At 20.1% G+C, this 21212-nt stretch overlaps 2 protein-coding genes across 2 annotated transcripts; both read right to left on the bottom strand.

The window, feature by feature from the left end:
- Nucleotides 1–5184: 5184 nt before the first annotated feature.
- LOC128954289 (chitinase-like mite allergen Der p 18.0101) lies at nucleotides 5185–7966 on the bottom strand. Its single transcript, XM_054299867.1, has 8 exons — nucleotides 7854–7966; nucleotides 7724–7774; nucleotides 7511–7606; nucleotides 6872–7190; nucleotides 6381–6468; nucleotides 6234–6287; nucleotides 5987–6118; nucleotides 5185–5911 (listed from the first exon to the last, which is right to left on the bottom strand). The coding sequence occupies exons 1-8, from the start codon at nucleotides 7954–7956 to the stop codon at nucleotides 5408–5410; spliced, it is 1347 nt and encodes a 448-aa protein (XP_054155842.1). The 5' UTR covers nucleotides 7957–7966; the 3' UTR covers nucleotides 5185–5407.
- A 1300-nt stretch (nucleotides 7967–9266) lies between these two features.
- Nucleotides 9267–14293, bottom strand: LOC128954264 (protein henna-like). Its single transcript, XM_054299839.1, has 9 exons — nucleotides 14264–14293; nucleotides 12415–12636; nucleotides 11450–11722; nucleotides 10658–10725; nucleotides 10353–10549; nucleotides 9922–10280; nucleotides 9722–9855; nucleotides 9513–9628; nucleotides 9267–9389 (listed from the first exon to the last, which is right to left on the bottom strand). The coding sequence occupies exons 1-9, from the start codon at nucleotides 14285–14287 to the stop codon at nucleotides 9346–9348; spliced, it is 1437 nt and encodes a 478-aa protein (XP_054155814.1). The 5' UTR covers nucleotides 14288–14293; the 3' UTR covers nucleotides 9267–9345.
- Between the last annotated feature and the right edge of the window lie 6919 nt (nucleotides 14294–21212).

Genomic DNA, 21212 nt, shown 5'->3' with positions numbered 1-21212 from the left:
GTATGTATGTGTATGTATGTGTATGTATGTGTATGTATGTGTATGTATGTGTATGTATGTGTATGTATGTGTATGTATGTGTATGTATGTGTATGTATGTGTATGTATGTGTATGTATGTGTATGTATGTGTATGTATGTGTATGTATGTGTATGTATGTGTATGTATGTGTATGTATGTGTATGTATGTGTATGTATGTGTATGTATGTGTATGTATGTGTATGTATGTGTATGTATGTGTATGTATGTGTATGTATGTGTATGTATGTGTGTGTGTGTGTGTATATATGTGTGTTAATAATCTGCTAATTTTTAAAAGATTAATTATGATTTAGATTACATTAATTTTTTTAAAAAAATAAATAAAAACTAAACTATATATATTAAAATATGATTAAAATGTTTTGATAGTTCATAATTAATTTGAAAAATTATATTAAAAAATATTTTTTGACATTGTTTATTACGTCAAAGTTAATAACAATAATTAATAGCATTTAATTTTTTTGTTGTTGATTAGATTAATAGAATTAACCTTTTAATAAATAAACTATTTTTAAAAAAAACAAAATAAATTATTTATACAAAATATAGTATTTAAGTAATTTTGAAAATATTGTGCAATATTTTACTGTAATTCAATCAATTAAATAGATTTTTGCATTTTGTTTGTTAGTTTTCCTAAAATTTAATTTAAAATTTTTAGACTATTAATAATAGTTTAACTGTTAATGTCGTAAATTTGAAAAATTTAATTATTCATTTGTGTATAATTAATGTATATATAAACAAAAATATACACTCATACATTAACATATACAAACACACATATAGATACATACACACATACACACACACACACACACATACACACACATACACACACACACACATACACACACATACACACACATACATACAGATACTCAAACACATACACATACACATACACATACACATACACATACACATACACATACACATACACATACACATACACATACACACATACACACACATACACACACATACACACACACATACACACACACATACACACACATACACACACATACACACACATACACACACATACATACAGATACTCAAACACATACACACATACACATACACATACACATACACATACACATACACATACACATACACACTTAAATTGAAGTACACACTAGAAAATACCCGGACACATATTTAGATGATATTGAAAACAATTGTTGATAACAAAACACATATTATTTACAATTATGAGATAATAATAAAAAAAAACACTTCAAGGTAAACTATAATATAATAATCTTAGAAAATTATATTTTATTATTGATTTTAATTCACAATAATTTTATTTATTGCTATTAAAACTAAATATAATATTATTTTTGTTGTGTGTGTGTATTATATAATGAAATTGGTTTACAATAACAACAATATAAATGTTTATCAAATAAACAGTTATTGAGAAACAAAAAATTTCATTTAATTAAAATGAAAACAATATTTTTTATATATATTTAAAAAAACACTTTTGAAATATTATTTATTTTGTTGAAAGTTTTATTTATTTAATTAATTAAATTACTACTACTATATTATTTACTTTATTTATTTATTTGCTATTTAATATTTACAGTGTTATTATTGTTACTATTATTATTATAGTTAATAATAATAACAAAACAATTAAAAATATGTTGAAAAATATTTTGCAATATTTATTTAAAGTATTATATAGTATATATTATTAAATACTTTTATCAATACATTATTAACTTGAAATATATAATATATATATATATATATATATATATATATATATATATATATATATTTTTGATGAAACTTTTACTAAACAATTATAATATCAATATATATATACAATATATATATATATATATTATTTATATTTCAATATATATATATATATATATTATTTATATTTCAATATATATCTTATCATAAAGTATTAATACTAACTTTTTTTTTATATAAAAATATTAATACATTTAATAAATTGCAATTAATTAATGAAATAATTTATAATAACAATAAAAACAAAATTAAAATTTTATTTATTAATAATATTACAGTAATTACTTTAGTTTAATAATATTAATATACAATATATATATATTTATATATATATATACAGTATATAATCTATATATATATAATTTATAAATATTTTATACTTAGATTAACCCCACATTAATTAATAATATCAATATACATGTATAATATTTGAATTAAATTAATGATAATATTTTATATACAATTATTTTAATAAATAACATGGTTTTCAAAAAATGTTATATATAGACTTAAAAAAAATTTAAAGATAAAATAATACATTTAAATCGTTTAAATTAATTACATAAAGTTTTAAATTATATTTATTGGTATTATTATTATTATATTAGTAATATTTTTTTAAAAAAAATATTTATTATATTTATATTTTATTTATTTTATTTTTTCACGATATAATATTATACCAGATTTACAATACAATTGTAAACTAATTAAATATAATAAATTAATTAATAATTAGCTTAAAAACAATAACAAAAAAATAAATCTTTTAGCAAAAATTTATTTAATAATAATTTATGTATTAAATAAATTTTGTTAATTATAACGTATTTTTAAAAAAAAATAAATAAATATCTCATACCGATAAATAATTTTTATAAGTAAAACTAGATTTATTAATTAATATTTTTTTAAAACAATTTTTTAGTTAAAAATCAATTAGAAATTTACACCATTTTCAACATTTTTTTTGGCCAAATTTGGTTTCTTATATTTAGTACATTTTATTTTTAGTTAATATTATAACAATAATTAACAAATTAATTGTTTTTTAAAAAACTTGAAAAAAAATCTTTTAATTTAATGCAAACACTAATTGACATAACAATTGATCATTTTTTTAATATTAATTAAAAAAAGGTTATTAATTTCGATATTCATGTTTTTAAGATAATAGAAAAATAATTATTTAATATATAAATTAATTTCAAAAATTATTTAAATTAAAGTTATGAATTTAATAATTATCTACCAGATATTTTTTTATTTTTTTTATTTTTTAATTTAAAAATTACTAATTATATCATATAAATATATAAATATTTACATTTATATATATATATAGTTTTTTAAGTATAAATATCCATTACTACAGTACAAAAATATTAATAAATTTTAATATTATTTTAACAAATAAATTTATGTAAAACTTAATTAATATTAATTAATATTAAAAAAAATTATTATGATTGTTTAATAAATATAATAAAACTATCATAAAAATTCACTAGGTTGTTTTTGTTGAAAATTTACTTATTATGTTACTATACAAAATTTTCACTTTTAAATAATATATTTATTATATATATATATATATATAAATAATAAAAAATGATAAAATTTATAAAAATATTATAATAGCTCTAAAAATTTTAGTTGTCTAATTTTATTTAATTTAATTAAATAATTTATCTGATTATTATTGTTGTTATACTTGTATTTAATAAAAACAAAATTTTTTTTAAATATAATATTTGTAATGTTGTCTAACATATTTTTTTTGTTGTGTAAAATCATAAATTTTCATTTTTTCTGTTTTAACCTAAACTATAATAAATTACAAAAAATATAATAACTTTTGTACCTAGATAATTTGTTTAATAATGATTATTTTGTATTTTAATTTTGTGTGTTGTGTATATAATTGTAAATCTAAAATAAATTAACAAAATTTTATATAATTAGTTAAAAATTTGATTGTTAAATGATTTATGTAAATTTAATTCAGGATTTAAATTTTAAAATATTATCAATAATCTTATCATTACTTATTAGTATAAAATTTGACTGTTAATTAATTTATGAATTTTAGTTATTTTTTTATTTATAAAATATATTTAATTATTATCTATTTGGGATAATAATTCATAATTTAAAGTTGAATAATAAATTTATTAACAATAATAATTTATTTACTAAAATAAATTGTTAGTTAAAAAACATTTTAGAATAAAAAATTTAAAAATATATATTAATAATATAAATATAATTAATATATGAAAAAAAATTTAGTTAAATTAAATATTTTTAAAATTATCATGATTGTTTAGTTAAATGATCAAAAAAAAAATTCAATAAATGAACTTGGTTGTTTGAATTTTTTGATTTTAATTGTCGAGTTTAATGTAAAGTTAAATAATTTATTAATACGTGTAACTTATGTAACGTTAGTCTAGGATTTAAATTTAAAATCTTATAGATAGCCTTATATTTACTTTAAAATTTTTAGAAATTATTTTTAGATTTTTTTCTGGGCAACATGGTAATATTTTTTAAAATAATTTTTTTTAAAAAATTGAAATTTTTAACTATTTGTATCTAGGGAATTATTATTTTTTTAATTAATGTTTATTTGTATAAAATATTTATTATTATTTTTTATATTTATATTAGTTTTTATTATTATTATTATTATTATAATAGAATATATTAAGTTAACTTATATTATGTTTTATAATAATAATAATAATAATAATAATACTAATAATAATAACTTTTATTATAATAATAATAACTTTTATAATAATAATTAAAGCTATTATTATTATTATTATTATTATTATTATTATTATTATTATTATAGTGATAACTAAGTGATGTTATTAAATAAATTTTCTATACAATATATAATAACATTCAAAAAATACTAGTTATTGTTATTTTTATTTAATTAAATGTTTTTTTTAAAGTTATTATTATTTTAATTACTATTGTTATATACTGTATATTAAGTGCATATTGCAACACAAAAATATTAACAAATAATAAATAATATATTTTTATATCTATTATTTGAAATATATATATATTTATTTTAAATGTATAATAAAACTTACTAAACAATTATTATTATTATCAATATATTTTATATATCCTATATATCATCAAATAATTACTATTAAGTGATACTTAAAATAAAATAAAATATTATTTTATAGATTTAATAAATGCAATTAATTATAATTAATTAATATAAACTGTAATCATTAATCATATAAAATAATAACCAAAAAACACTAAATATAAATTAAATAAATAAATTTTTAAAAAAAATCTCAAAAAAAATTTATGCAAATTAATAAAACAAATTTTTTATTTTTCAATTTTATTGATTTTAGTTATAATTATTATTATAATATTAATAGTATATCACATGTTTGTTACCACAAAAAAATACAACAAAATAGAAAAAAAACAAATAATAATAATAACTTTTTTTTTGTTTGGCTATCAATTATAATTACAAACAACTGTCCCCCCATAAAAAAAACACTACTGTCCCCATCCCTATCCCCTTATTCACTGACAACCGGGTACTTTGGTCTGATCGATACATTTGAGTGTAGTTTCATCAAAACCTTCACCTTTCGGACATGTCTTGACCTCATCCGAGTAGATACCGGGGAACAGTTCCTCACAGACATGATATTTGTGGCAATCGTGCGGATCCTTGAATATACCGGACTTTTTGCATATACGCGAGGGATCGGGTGTCGGCTGAGTTGGTTCGGTTGGATGGGGTGGATGTGTAGGCGGTGTTACCGGGGTTTTATCCAGACCTTTGTTGACCGCTTTCAACAGTGGATATTTGTCGCCACATTCGCCCCGGTAGTCCTCATTGGATAGGGCCTGGACTACGACACCACCGTACCCTAAGCTGGTAGCCAAGTGTGTCTTAGACTCGCATGATTTAACATCCTCGTAGGTTATCCACTCTTTTTTGTGTACAATATAGATTTCGGCCTCTTTTTCATCCCGGTGCGCATCCCAACCGATTGGTTCATCTTTGACCATTCGACATAACTGTCCCCCGACGAAAATAATTAGATGATGGGGTTATGAGGATATATATATATATAGATAGATATTGGGTTATACCTCATTGTAGCCAAGTTTACCGGGCGATTGGGTAATAGGTCCGGCAGGTCCGGCACCGGTAGCTTTGTCGCCAGGTTCCGATTTAGACTCATCGGCCAACAACCAGGTATGTCCGTAGAAAGGTATTGTCAACTATTTTTTTTATTAATAAATATAGATAATTAAAAAGTTATATTATGGGGTAGGGTGTGTGGGTGGGGTGGTTATGGTTAGGTTAGGACACACACTAACTAACTAACTAACTAACCAATAGCTTATCCATAGTGGCACCCGATTTGAACCATTCGCTCATTACGTCCAACTAATTTATATGATAATTAATAAAATAAAAAATAATATTAATTAATTAGTTAATTAATAGTTAATTAAACTAAAAAATCAAAACAATACATACCTGCCATGTTACCGGTGCTTGTAGGCCGACCTCCATTTCCCAGCTGCCATGAAAATCATAGGTCTGGATGGCAATCAAATCGATATAACTGTCCAAATAGACATAAAAAAATTATAGTTAAATTTAATTGCACCGTTAGATTACAGATCACTTATGTAAATATATATCTATTTTTTGTTTTGTTTTGTTTATCCTAAATAATAATATTTTTTATTAGTACTAAAAACTATTGATAATATATATATATATATATATATAAACTTATATCTATATATATATATATATATATATATATATATATATACTAGGATACTATGATTGTATATTAATATTAATAGTAATTAATAATCTGATAATAATTTGATAATATATAAGACATTATTATTATTATCATCATTAGATATTAGTTTCAATAGTAATCAGATATAATAAATATATTAATATATTAAGACATTTATATACAACATATACGGTATATGAGCTATACTTACGGATCAACTTTGTCTGTCTTGAAATCTTTGGGTATAACCGACGGTAGTGTCAAACCCAATGTCCAATGATTGGGTTGAAACTCCTGGTGCAGTAGATGGAGAAGCTCGAGGAAGTCATCCGAATAGGTAATACCTGACCAGTCGAGGAACAGGCCGTCATGATTGTAGGTTTTCAAATAGCTAACAACACTTGAGACAAACGTTTGGCGATTGGCTGGCGTACTGACCACTTGCTGATAGGGCCCGGAGCCTGACCAGCCACCGATGGCTACCATAGCCTTGGCGTGACCCTTGTTTTTGGCAAAATGTTCCAGGTCATCTAGTTTTTTTATAATTAATAAATAAATAATTATTATTTAATAAACAATTAATTATTATTATTTAATGAATAAATAATTATTATTTAATATCTAATTACTTATTATTATTATTTAATAAACAATTTATTTATTTGTTAAATAATAATAATAATGAATTGTTTATTAAATAATAATAATAATAATTAATTATTAAATAATAAATGAATAATAATTATTATTATTTAATAATTAATTATTATTATGCAATAATTAATTAATTATTATTATTATTTAATAAATAATAATAATTATTATTAATTAATTAAATAATTTCAATTACGTTTATCTTTCATTAGCCAGGGGTCCATAATTTTGACGGTCAGATCGGTATCGATGCCCTGATAGCTGTAGACAATGTGCGTACACAATGTGCTATCTAATTATAATTAATAATTAATTAAAAATTTAATTAAAAACAAATTTCAATAAAAAAAAGTTTTAGTATATTATTAATAATATATTTTTTTAAAAAATAATTTTTTTTTATAATTACCGATATCATCGACAGTCATTTTGCCATCTTTAGCACCGGTACGGTAGGCATCTATATAATCAATAATAATAATAATTTTTAATTTTTAATTAAATATCAATCATATAATTTTTACTAATAAAAAACTTACACCAATACTCATAATAGCAGACAACTTTTGGGTCCAATACAGCATTTAGTTGACCCAAACATACTATAAGTACGGAACCCAATAATAGACAATTTTTTAACATTTTTTTTTGTCTATAATAAAAAAAATTATTTTTTTTAAAAAAATAAATAAACTATAACTAACTAAATAATAATAATTAAATATTAGTTACTTTATATTTATATATATATACTAACCTAATTTTTTTTTGTTATTTTGTTTTGTTTATCTTATATATTATTTTTATTAGTACTAAAAGCATATATATATATATATATATATTGATAATATATATTCAATACTTATATCTATATATCTATATACTAGGATACTATGATTGTATATTAATATTAATAGTAATTAATAATCTATAATAATTTGATAATATATAAGACATTATTATTATTAATAATATTAGATATTAGTTTCATTAGTAATCAGATAAATATATTAATATAATGGACATTTATATATATATATATATATATAAGTTTATAATATATATTTTTTTTGAAGAGTCAAATCCTGGAAATTAATCCCAATTTTTATTGTGAAATATATATAAGATATATATATATATATATATATATATAATAATATTGAATATATTTTTACGTTTATAATAAAATTTAGACATATAATTGTGATATGATTTTATTTATGTGTAAAAATACTATAATATAATCTATAATATTATATATAATTTATATATATATATTGTGATTATAAAAGTGTTTTCCTTGAAATTTTCTAGTAGTTTAGTTGATATTAAAAAAAATTGTTTTTCAATTGATTTTTGACATTTTATTATTATATTTTATTTCATTAAACAATAGTAATCCTCAGTTATATTGAAAAATGTTTTGTTTTATTTAATTTCATTACTATTGTCTGATAAGTAGTTTATATACTTAATAAGTAATGTATTTTGAAATTTAATGAAATAATATTAAACAATAATAATAATATTATAGTAACTAATAAATACTTATACAGTATATGAGATAACATATTATTGTTGTCATAATTCATATATATATATATAAAATAAATAATAAATAAGTACTGAATAATTATAGATATCTTTTTAAAAAATTATTATTATTATTATTATTCAATTCAAATTACAAGTAAATTTATTTATAAATATAAAAAAATATTATAAATTATTAGTAAAATTTTTTCAATTAATACCGGTTTAATAATAATGATTAAAAGTAATAACATAATTAATTTTATAATCAATTATAATCAATAGTATTTTTTTAAAAAATAGATAATTATAACAAAATAATAATAATATGGTATTTATATATTTTTAAAAAATTATAATAAAATAAAGTTAAAAATTATATTTAAAAAAACAAATTGAAAGTTAAAAATTAAGTGTGTTTTACAACAACAACAAAAATATTGTAACAATTCATATAACAATTATTATTATTATTACAATATATATATATAATAATAATTAATGAATTTTTTTCATGGCGTCCACCAGTAGTTGAACTTCACCTAAAAAATAATTTTGAATTAATTATTAATTAATAAATAAATAAAAATTAATTATTATTTTAATAACAAAAAAATATTTATTATTATAATTTTTTAAAAAAATAAATAAAATTTTTTAAATACTTTGTATATTTTGGGCCATAGTTTCCAATTGGACTTTTGAATTAAGTATTTCAACACTTTGTGTATATGGGTTGTAACGTACGGTAAATGGCCGGGGAATTGATGAGGCAAACTCCCTGTGCAGCATAAACTGGTTAACTAAATACCTGGGGGGTTAGGGGGTTGGGGGTTGGGAGGTAGGGTAAGGTATGTAATGGTGCATACCATACCTTAATTTTTGTTGGGCATCATCGAAACTATCGGCCAGATAGTAGATGGGCTGGTATTGTGTTATGGGATACTTTTGCGAGCCGGTAACGTACGGATCAAATGGCCGTATATCTGGTTTGCCGCTCAGGGAGTACTACACACCCAACGAAAACCAAACATATTAATAAACAAATACCATAATAGCCTAACTCTAACTAACCTCTAGTTCACCATAGCTTGACAATAGGCCGGCACCGTATGCTTTCAACTGGTTTTGCTGCCGACACAGACCAAACTCAATGGTAAACCAGTAACAAGTGGCCAACTTTTCAATGTATTCGTCGGGTGCGCCCAGAGAGGCCAGACCGATTTCCTGGCTAAAACGGGCAAAACTAGGATCGGCAAATAGAGGGGCATGCCCGAGGAGTTCATGGCAAACATCAGGTTCGGGTGTATACAATGGCATCGACGGGTGCCGTATATACTGTGTCGAGTGAAACACCCGGAAGGCTAAGCCGGCCAGAAAATCGCGTGAACTCAACAGTCCGGCCACTGGCCTGAGTATGAATCCGGTTGAGTCTAATTAATAGAGAATACCCGTTAGATTATATGATGGGGGGGGCTCAGGTATGTAGTAGGGGGGGGTCTAACCTTTCAAAAAATTCGATACATCCTCCAGTTGTGGTATATTATCCTCCCGATAGCCACAGTTTTCAATCATTAAGGGAAATATATGATTGTGTTCACGGCAGGCATGGGTTGGATAGAGTTTAACCAGATTTTTGAATACCTTACCCCAGGTAGCCGTTTCCTCAGCGGTATAGTCGATATGCGGTAACCGTTGGCCACTGGGCGGGCGGGGGGTGGGTGGGTGGGTTAGGTATTGAAAGTATTATTATTAATAGTAAAAAACTATAGATATATATATATATATATAAATATAAAAAATGTATTACTGTTTATAATTGAAGGCCAGATCTGCAAAATATTTACGCCGAGCCCTATATTTTTGATCAGTAAAACCCTATATAAACAGTATATATATATATATATAATATTTATAATTACAAAATAAAATAATTATAATATAAATAATATTTTTTTTATATAAAAAAATAATAATCTTAAGTTTTTTTTTAATTATTAGTAGATTAGAAATAAAACTAATAATAATTATAATAATAATAATAATTTCATAATAATAAACTGATATTAACTTAATTTTTTTTTATCTCTAAAAATATATGATAAAATTGACTCTCAGTGTTAGTGTTAGTTTAAGTAGTGTGTCGAGTGATTTAAGTATATAATTAGTTATAAAATTTTAAAATTTTAATTAATAATTGTTTAAGTGATACTAACTCACTCACTCACTCACACATACACACACATACATACACATAGATTCATAAATATATAGACACACACACATATATACATACACACTTACACTCACACACACACACACACACACACACACATAGATTCAAACATACACATACATAAACACACACACACACACACATATATATATATATATATAGATAGATTCATACATACACATATACACACACATAGATTTATACATACACACACACACACACACATACATACATAAACTAATATATCAATAGTTATTTAAAAAAGATTTTTTTTTTAAACTTTCAAACAAACAAAAAATTATATTAAATTTATTGTTAATTATTTTTTTTAAAAAAACAATTAAAATCTATCGGTACTATACATACGGGATGATCGGCATCCAGTTCCGATCCATAGGATAGTATATGATCGGCAAATTGATCCAAATCTTTGATACGATTGGGAAACCAGGGAACAGTAGGTATATCTGTTTGGGATTGATCCCTGGATATCAGTTGCAAATAATGGGTTAGGGGTTCAATATCTTCGAGTGCCCGATTCAGGCCCTGTCCCGGACAACATTCAACCAGGAATTCATAGTCATCTTTGAATCGTTTGGAGGAACGGGATTCAATGCGGTATAGATTTACACCATTATCCTTGAATTTAAGACACATAAAAAACAGATACATAAGCGCTTAGTTAGACTACAGGATAGATATGAGGTTTATTTTTTTTTTTTTAAAATAATTGGGATTTAATTATATCGGGTATTATATTAGGGTTTAATTTATAGTATAGACAAGTAGTAGTAGTAAATAGTCTATAATTTTTTTTTAATGTTTGTATTACTACTACTACTGTATTAACACAGTATATGTATATTATTTATTTTTTTTAAAACTTTTTTTTTGCAAATATATTACTTGTAATGAAAATAAACTACAGTATTAAGTAAATTAATTTTTTGAAAATAATATTAATTTTATTAATTTTTATTTATTTTATACAATAAATTAAATATTTAAATATATTTAAAATTAAAAAAAAACTAACAATAAACTAATAATAAGCTAATAGTAAACTAATAGTAAATTAATAATAAGCTAACAGTAAACTAATAGTAAACTAATAGTAAACTAATAATAAACTAATAATAAAATAATTTAATAATAAATAATTAAAAAATTTAATCTATGATTACATTAGCAAACTAACTATACTTTTTTTATTAATTTAAAAAATATATATATTATTTTTTTAGACTAGACTAAACTTATAATAAATACAGTATAGCACACATACCCAGTTACCGATTATATATATATACATACATAAGCAGGACACGTACCTTAAATAATTGCAATACATCTACCAGTGCGCCCACCTTTTCCTTTAGGGTAAATATAACATTAACAGTACTGTTGGCTAAATCATCTAAATTATCCATAATATAGTGATTGTGCCCACACTTTACTTCCTGGCCGGCAATTAATGGACGGGTAGGTTGTTGTTTGTCCTCAATATGTATGACTTCCGATGATTTTGTCACACTTTCACGTGTATTAATAATCTATTATTGATTGAATCAATTGAATTCAATGATTAGTTTATATATATATATATATATATATATATAAATAATTAATTAAATTTTTTCAACACATATATAGAAATTAATTACTAATTAATTATAATACTATAGTTAAATAAAAACAACACTTTTTGTTTGTTTGTTATTAATTAACAGTTAATAATAATATTATTTAGAATTATTGGATATTTTTTTATTCAAAAATAAAATCCTAAATAAGTTTTTTTTATAGTCTATTAATAAAATTAAAAAAAAAATTTATAGAGACTTAAAACATTATGTTTACTACTATTTAAAATAAATTTATATATATTTAATTTATTTAATACATTTAATTTATCAATATATATAGGGATTTGTTTCTAGCATTGCCTTTAATTATTTAATTATTTGTTTTAAATTAAAATTTTTGTTTTTTTTAAATTGTAGTTACAATTAAATCTATGTTAAGTCTATGGATATATATATATATAAAGTATTTTTATGTCATTAACGCTAATAAAAATTATAATTATTTATTAATAAAAAATTAAATAATACTAATAATAATAATAATAATGTATAATTAAAATACACCCTGTTTGTCTGTATAGTATAGATATTTTGTATGTAATTAAATAATATATATATATATATATAATAGTATAAATGGGTTTTATTGACCTTAATATTTTGAAAATATATGATTAAAAATTAATTTATTTATTAGTAATTTTAATGATAAATTTCATCAGACATCCCAGACATATATATTTATATATATATATTAATAAAATATTATTGAAATCTAAAATTAAATCTCTTTCTCTAATAAAACCAATAAAAAAAATTTTTATAATACATTTGAAATGTTTTATACTAATTAAATATATATATATAAATATATATATTTAGAAACTCTATAATAATAATAATACTGTTAATTATTGTTATGTTTTACAATTACAGTAAAGGTTATAATTAATTGGATGTAAAAAATAAAATAAAATTTATCTAGGTTTATTTATAATAATAACTAACTATAAATATATATTGTTGAATAAATAATTAACCAGTGGGTATATAATTATTCACAAAAAATATATAAAAATAATTGTTTATTTGCTAATTAATTTTAGCTATACAATAATAACAATAATATTGTTGTTTTAGTTTAGTATTATAATTATTTAAATTTTATTTATAAAACTAATTATTAGTATTAGTTTTTATGAAACAAATAATTTTTTTTTAAAATTATAAATTTATAACATTTAAAACTAAAATACTTTTATACAATTGCATTATAATTATATATATATATTTTTATAAATTATTAATAAATATTTTATTTTATTTCATAAATAATTGACTTCAATATTAGTATTAATATATATATATATAAATAGTTTCTCTTAAATATATTTATTAAAAACATTTATATAGTCATCAATAGCTTGTTATAAAAGTGTGAAAATGTTTTTATTTTTGTGTACAAATAAAATGTGTCAAAAAATATTATTATGAAATAATCTATATATATATATATATATATATATATATATAAACTATACTATTATATATTAAATATATTATTATTATTATTAAATTTAAGGAAATAACTTACCAAATCTTTTACTTCAATAACCATTTTTATTATTTATTTATTTATTAGTTTATTTTGCTCTAATTTTTTAAATATATATATATATAAATATATTTTATTTAATATAAATTGTTGTACAAAAATTGGTAAAAAATTTGTTGGATATTTATTTTATTTACTAAATTGAATTATATATATATATTTACAGTATTATAAGTTATATGACTTATAAGTTATATATATATATCTTTTGAAACCATATAATCACTGCAAATATATATATAGTTTTTTTTTTAAATAAAAAGTATTACACATAAAACATTGATTGATATTTAGTTACTGTACTTTATATATGTCTATAGCTTTTTCACAAAAATAAATTACTTTTAAATAGAGAGAGAAAGAGAGAGAGAGAGAGAGAGAGAGAGAGAGAGAGAGAGAGAGAGAGAGAGAGAGAGAGAGAGAGAGAGAGAGAGAGAGAGAGAGAGAGAGAGAGAGAGAGAGAGAGAGAGAGAGAGAGAGAGAGAGAGAGAGAGAGAGAGAGAGAGAGAGAGAGAGAGAGAGAGAGAGAGAGAGAGAGAGAGAGAGAGAGAGAGAGAGAGAGAGAGAGAGAGAGAGAGAGAGAGAGAGAGAGAGAGAGAGTCTATAATATATTAGAGTCTTAATTAAATAAATATTATATATATATACTGTATATATGTATTAAATATTTTTGTCAACAAGTTTTTTTATTTCGCACACAAAATAGTCACCAAAAAAATTTTTTTTCCCTAAATGACAAATATTTCTAATATATATACTGTATATACAGTATATATATATAATAACAAGTTGTCTACTACTGGGGTCACCACTACTACTACTAGTATCGGTGCTAATGGTAGTCACCATCAGTAGTACCCGGGGCTTAGGGACGGGGGTATGTTATGATAATAATAAAGCATCCGATTGGCTATACAAACAGGTGACTTCCCCCTCCTCCCCCCCAGTGTCGGACCATTTAAAAAATCATACTGTCCTTGTCGTACCCGTAATAATAATAATAATAAACAATTTTAAGTAAAAGTTTGGTTCAAAAATTTTTTTTTCATAAAAAAACATAAAATCAAATAAAAATACGAGTTTTGAATATTCATTGGATTTATTGAGAATGAAATGATAACAACATATGACAAGAATCGCAATAATTTTTTTTTTAAATAAAAATTTTTGATAAAATAAATTTCAATTTTATATATATAATAATAATAATAATAATAATAATAATAATAATAATTTTGGTGCCAATTATTTGTGTTTGGATTTTCTAAGCCTTGATTTTATGTTAAAATATTATTATATAGTTTTTTAACATAAAATAAAATTGTTGTTATTATAAAATAATATCTAAATTTTTCTCCAAACAAAAACACAAAATGCATTTTTAATTAGTAGTTTTATTTTATTTTAGTTTTTTTTAGTTTTTAAACGTGAAAAATACTAGAAATAGTTTAACATAAATCAATCCATATATATCTTAATTGAAATCTCTATACAAAATATATACAGTATTATTAATTATATAAATTTATATATATATATAAAAAAATAAAATTAGTTTAATATTATGATATTCAAGGATTTAATTCAAATGTTTTGTAACTCAAAAAACATAAAATAAAATTTATTATACAATTAGTACTAAATTAGTGCATTTTAATCAATCAAATATTTTTTTTATTTAATTAAATAAAGCTATACATAAAATTTAAGGCAAAAATTTTCAAATTTTACCAAATTGTTTGTAAATTATTTTATTGATTTTACTTTAAAAAAATACTTAAACTTAAAAATATGATAAAAAGCAATCATAACAAACACATAATAAAAAAAACAATTTACAAATAAAAATCAATATATATATATATATAAAACTAATTTAATTTTGTTTATCAAAAAATAAATAACAAAATAATTTAATTTAATTTTACAAAAAAAATAATTTATTTTTTAAGTATCATTGACAAATAATTAAAAATCAATATAATAATAATAATAATAATAATTTTGTTGACACAAATTTCAATATTGCTAATGTTATTATTATTATTATTATTAAATTTTGTAAACAAATTTTTATTTTTTTGAAAAAAATGTTTTATATTTTATTTATTTAGTTTACCAGTTAAACTAGATAAAAATGCAATTTAATTTTCAATGAGATATTATGATATTATTATATATATATAATTTTTATACAGTATATAGTGTTTTTTAAAAATTTATATTTTTTATATTTTCTATAAAAAATTTTTTCTTCAAATATTTTATTAAATTATTTTTATTCATCATCATCAATTCTCTATAGATTATATTATATATATATGTATATATTATATATATAATACACTCAACTGTATAATACAATTTATAATTTATTTATTTTTTGAAATGTATAAAAATTTTTTGATAAAAATTAAATTTCAATTTACATTTAATATAATAATAATAATAATAATTTTCTGTGAAATCATTTTTATTGTATTGAATTATGTTATGTTAAAAATTTTTTAAGTTTAAAAATCTTTATTAAATATATTTAGATATATCTAAAATATATATATATAAATAGTTTAATATAATTTGCTATAATATTTATATTTCAATAGTACTGTATATTTAATACTGTATTATTATTATTATTATTATATAATAGCTAACCTAGTTTATTAGTTTAAGCTAAAATAAATAATAATTACATAAATATAAATATTAATAATATTTTTATATATATACAGTAGAATAATATAATTATAATAAAAAAAATAATAATTTAAATGAATATAAAACCAAAAAAAATTTTTATATTACTGTTTAAATATTTGCAATAAAATCCTAGATTCAAATAATATCTAATATATATTATATAATATATCAATAAAATAAATACAGTATTATTATTATTATTGTAATTATTTTTGCTGGGTTTTTTTGAAACAAAAATTTATTATATAATTATTATAGTCTACTGTATATCCAGTATTATATATACATAAAAAAAATTTTTAGGTCAAAATGTTATCAACAAGGTATATGTACGACAAATAAATACAAATATATATATATATATATATATATAAACTGTATATACTATGACATGCGTTACATCAATACTGAGTGAGTGAGTGAGTGAGTGAGTGAGTGAGTGAGTGAGTGAGTGAGTGAGTGAGTGAGTGAGAGATATAGAGACAGAGAGAGAGAGAGAGAGAGAGAGAGAGAGAGAGAGAGAGAGAGAGAGAGAGAGAGAGAGAGAGATGCTTTAGATCAGAGAGAAAGAGAGAGAGAGAGAGAGAGAGAGAGAGAGAGAGAGAGATGCTTTAGATCAACCAAAATGCTATATATATATAGTATATTTTAATATATTTTTCAACCATAAAACTGATTATTATGTAATAGAGAGAGAGAGAGAGAGAGAGAGAGAGAGAGAGAGAGAGAGAGAGAGAGAGAGAGAGTTGCTATGGAAAAGGCCTACAAATGGGAAACAGTTAGCTTTTTTCTAGGGTTTCATTACTTGTTTTTTTGTACTGTATTTTCTTAACCATACTTTTTTGGCTTATCAATGGAAAATACAATATATAATATATATATATACTATTATATAAATTTTATATATATAGTCTCAATTTATTTTTTTCCAGACATAAAGTATATATATATATACATATATATTGATATAGTTTATGTGTACATATGTATGGTTAGTATGATATACACGCAGATGCGGTCGGTCGACACACATACACACACACACACACATACATATATACACATACACATACACATACACACACATACACATACACATACACATACACACACATACACACACATAAACATATACAAACACACACATACACACACACACATAAATATAAATTCATTGATCGGTATATATCTCAGCAAATATTATAGTTAGTTAGTGTGTATGTGTAGGCAATACATGTTGATGTTTTTGATAGCTAAACAACAATCCCTTTTATATATACAGTATATAAAACTATTAGGTATGGTATATATATATATATATATGTAGTAAAATAGGTGCAAATCTAGAGCACATACATACATACATACAAACAGTTTGTTTTAAGGGGTTAAACACAGTTATAGTACTACTACTACTACTATTACCCGACCATTAAATAAAATATACAAAATAATAGTAGTATTAATAGTAACCAAAAAATAAATAAAATAAAACATTAATAACAATTGTTTAACTACTAATATACAAATATATACCGTATATAATAATTAAAACGTTTTTAAATAATAATAATAATATAAAAACCATAACTAACTAATAATACTTACTATAAGTTAACATTATTAACTTTAACAATAACATTAAACTACCAAAAAAAAAAATTAATTATTTGTGATTAAATAAATATATATATATAATATATTTTGTTGTGTATGTCTAACTTATAATAAACTGTTAAAACTTAATAATAATAATAATATAATTAAGTTTTTTTTAAAAATATCAATTAATTAATTACTGACTCTTAAAACTGATTACTAATATATAATAAATATATATATATTTAATAATTAAGACAACCGTTTTAAAAAATGGTAAGCAAACTAATATTATATTACATATATATATAAATATTAATATATATATATATATGAATTAATTAAAGTTAAAACACATATTTATAATTCATATTATTATTATTGTATATCAATAACAAAATTATTATTATTATTATTATTATTATTATTACTAAAATATTTATTACAATATTTATATGTATTTTTTCCATATTATTCATTATTTATTGTATTTTTTTAACATTAAATTTATTATTATATTATATAATATTATATTGTATTTAATTAATTAATTAAAAAAATAAATAAATTTATATAATTTAATTAAATATATTTAAAATTTTCTAAAATAGTAATAACAATAATATTTACTAAATGATACATACATTAAAAAAAATATTTATATAATTTAATTAAATATATTTAAAATTTACTAAAATAGTAATAATAATATTTACTAAATGATACATACATTTAAACAAATATAAATTAAGTAATTTTTTTATGGATAACATTAAAGTAAATACAGTAAAGTATAAATATAATGCAATAATAATAATAAAATACATTACAATTTAAATGTAATGTTGAAAACAATAAATAAAATACTATTTATTTATTTTTTTAATACACAGTTATATTCAATGTAATACATGTTTTTTAAATAATATTAATAATAATAAAAGTTTTTAAACCTAATGTAAATATTGTATACCCTAAAATAAATAGTTTAAATATTTATTTTGTAAAAATTAAATTATTTAAAATTTTTGTAATACTGTATATAATATATATACTCTATATTATACGGGTATTAGTATAAGTAACTTATATACAGTATAACTAGAAAAAAATAAAATAAGATTTTAATGTTTTTAAATTATTTAAACTATTTTTATATATTAGAGATACAAAAAAAATTTAGACATTATCTTAAAAATAGATATTTTTTAAGAGAAAGAGAGAGAAAGATATATATATATATATATATAGAGAGAGAGAGAGAGCAAAAAATCTCTAATTAAAGTAACATTATTTTAATTGAAAATTTATTTTAATTATATGACAAAAACATTTCAAAGACAGAGAGAGAGAGAGAGAGAGAGAGAGAGAGAGAGAGAGAGAGAGAGAGAGAGAGAGAGAGAGAGAGAGAGAGAGAGAGAGAGAGAGGGAGACTAAAAAATTTTAGACTAAAAATTTTTTATATAAAATTAGTTAAAAAAAATTATTTTTCAAACTTAAATGTCATTAAACTTCTATGATATTGAATATACTGTCAAAAAATTCTATTTTCAATTTTCAATTTTAATTTTTTGTCTGCAAATAATTTTTGTATTTAACTCAAAAAACATATTATATATTATATATATATATATATGTTTGCTATTAATACAGTATATATATAAACTATTAAACATAAATAAACTACAGGTGTTTTTTGCTGATATATATTTATAAATGTTTTTATAACATATTTTTATTAAAAAATAATAATAAATTAAAATAATAACTATAATACACAACTAGTAATTATGTTAATACTGGAAAATATTTATTTTTTTTTGAATAGAAAAATCAATATTTATATATTTTTAAAGGATTTTTTAAAACTAAAAATTAATTATTTTATTTAGTAATAAATATACTGTATATAAATATTTTTATCGTATAATTTTAACATTATTTGACCTGGTTAAATTTTTTAATTTGTAAAAATAATATTGTCCAGGAATATCTACCTTGATCAATTTGATCAGTATAGATGATAATGATAGTTATAGTAAATAATTTATTATTTTTATTTAAAAAATAACAAATAGACATATTTATTAAATTAAATTTTTTTAAGAGTTAAATGTTATTATACAGTATATATGTTTTAGATAAAAATTATTATTAAATGTTAATAATAATAATAATAATAATAAATACCAATATTTTATTGGATATATTATTACAAGTTTTTTTTGTTGTTGAGAAACAAATTTTATTTTATGACTAATAAACTGTTAATTCAATGATTTTTATTTTAAATAAAATAAATTGATTTATTATTTATTTGACATTATATTACAATGTGTTTCTAGTGTCTATTATTTGGTAGTAATATAATACACTTATACCTAATAATAATAATGTATACATTAAACAGTGAATTAATAAATACAGTATATATTTTTTATTACTATATTATCAATTTGTTACTTATAAATCATATTTATAATATATGTGTTATATATTTATATATATATTATATATTTTTTGTTCACAGATATTATCTACACATCACTACTACTACAAGATATATACACACAAAAAATATATTTATATTTAATGTAAAGTAAATATAAACAGTATATTATGTGAG

Source organism: Oppia nitens, unplaced genomic scaffold, assembly GCF_028296485.1.
Source record: "Oppia nitens isolate AA-2021 unplaced genomic scaffold, nextdenovo-longstitch-racon4-pilon3 scaffold26_pilon_pilon_pilon, whole genome shotgun sequence".
Taxonomy (NCBI): domain Eukaryota; kingdom Metazoa; phylum Arthropoda; class Arachnida; order Sarcoptiformes; family Oppiidae; genus Oppia; species Oppia nitens.
Note: the sequence above shows the minus strand (reverse complement) of the source record. Positions and strands in the feature narration are given on the sequence as shown.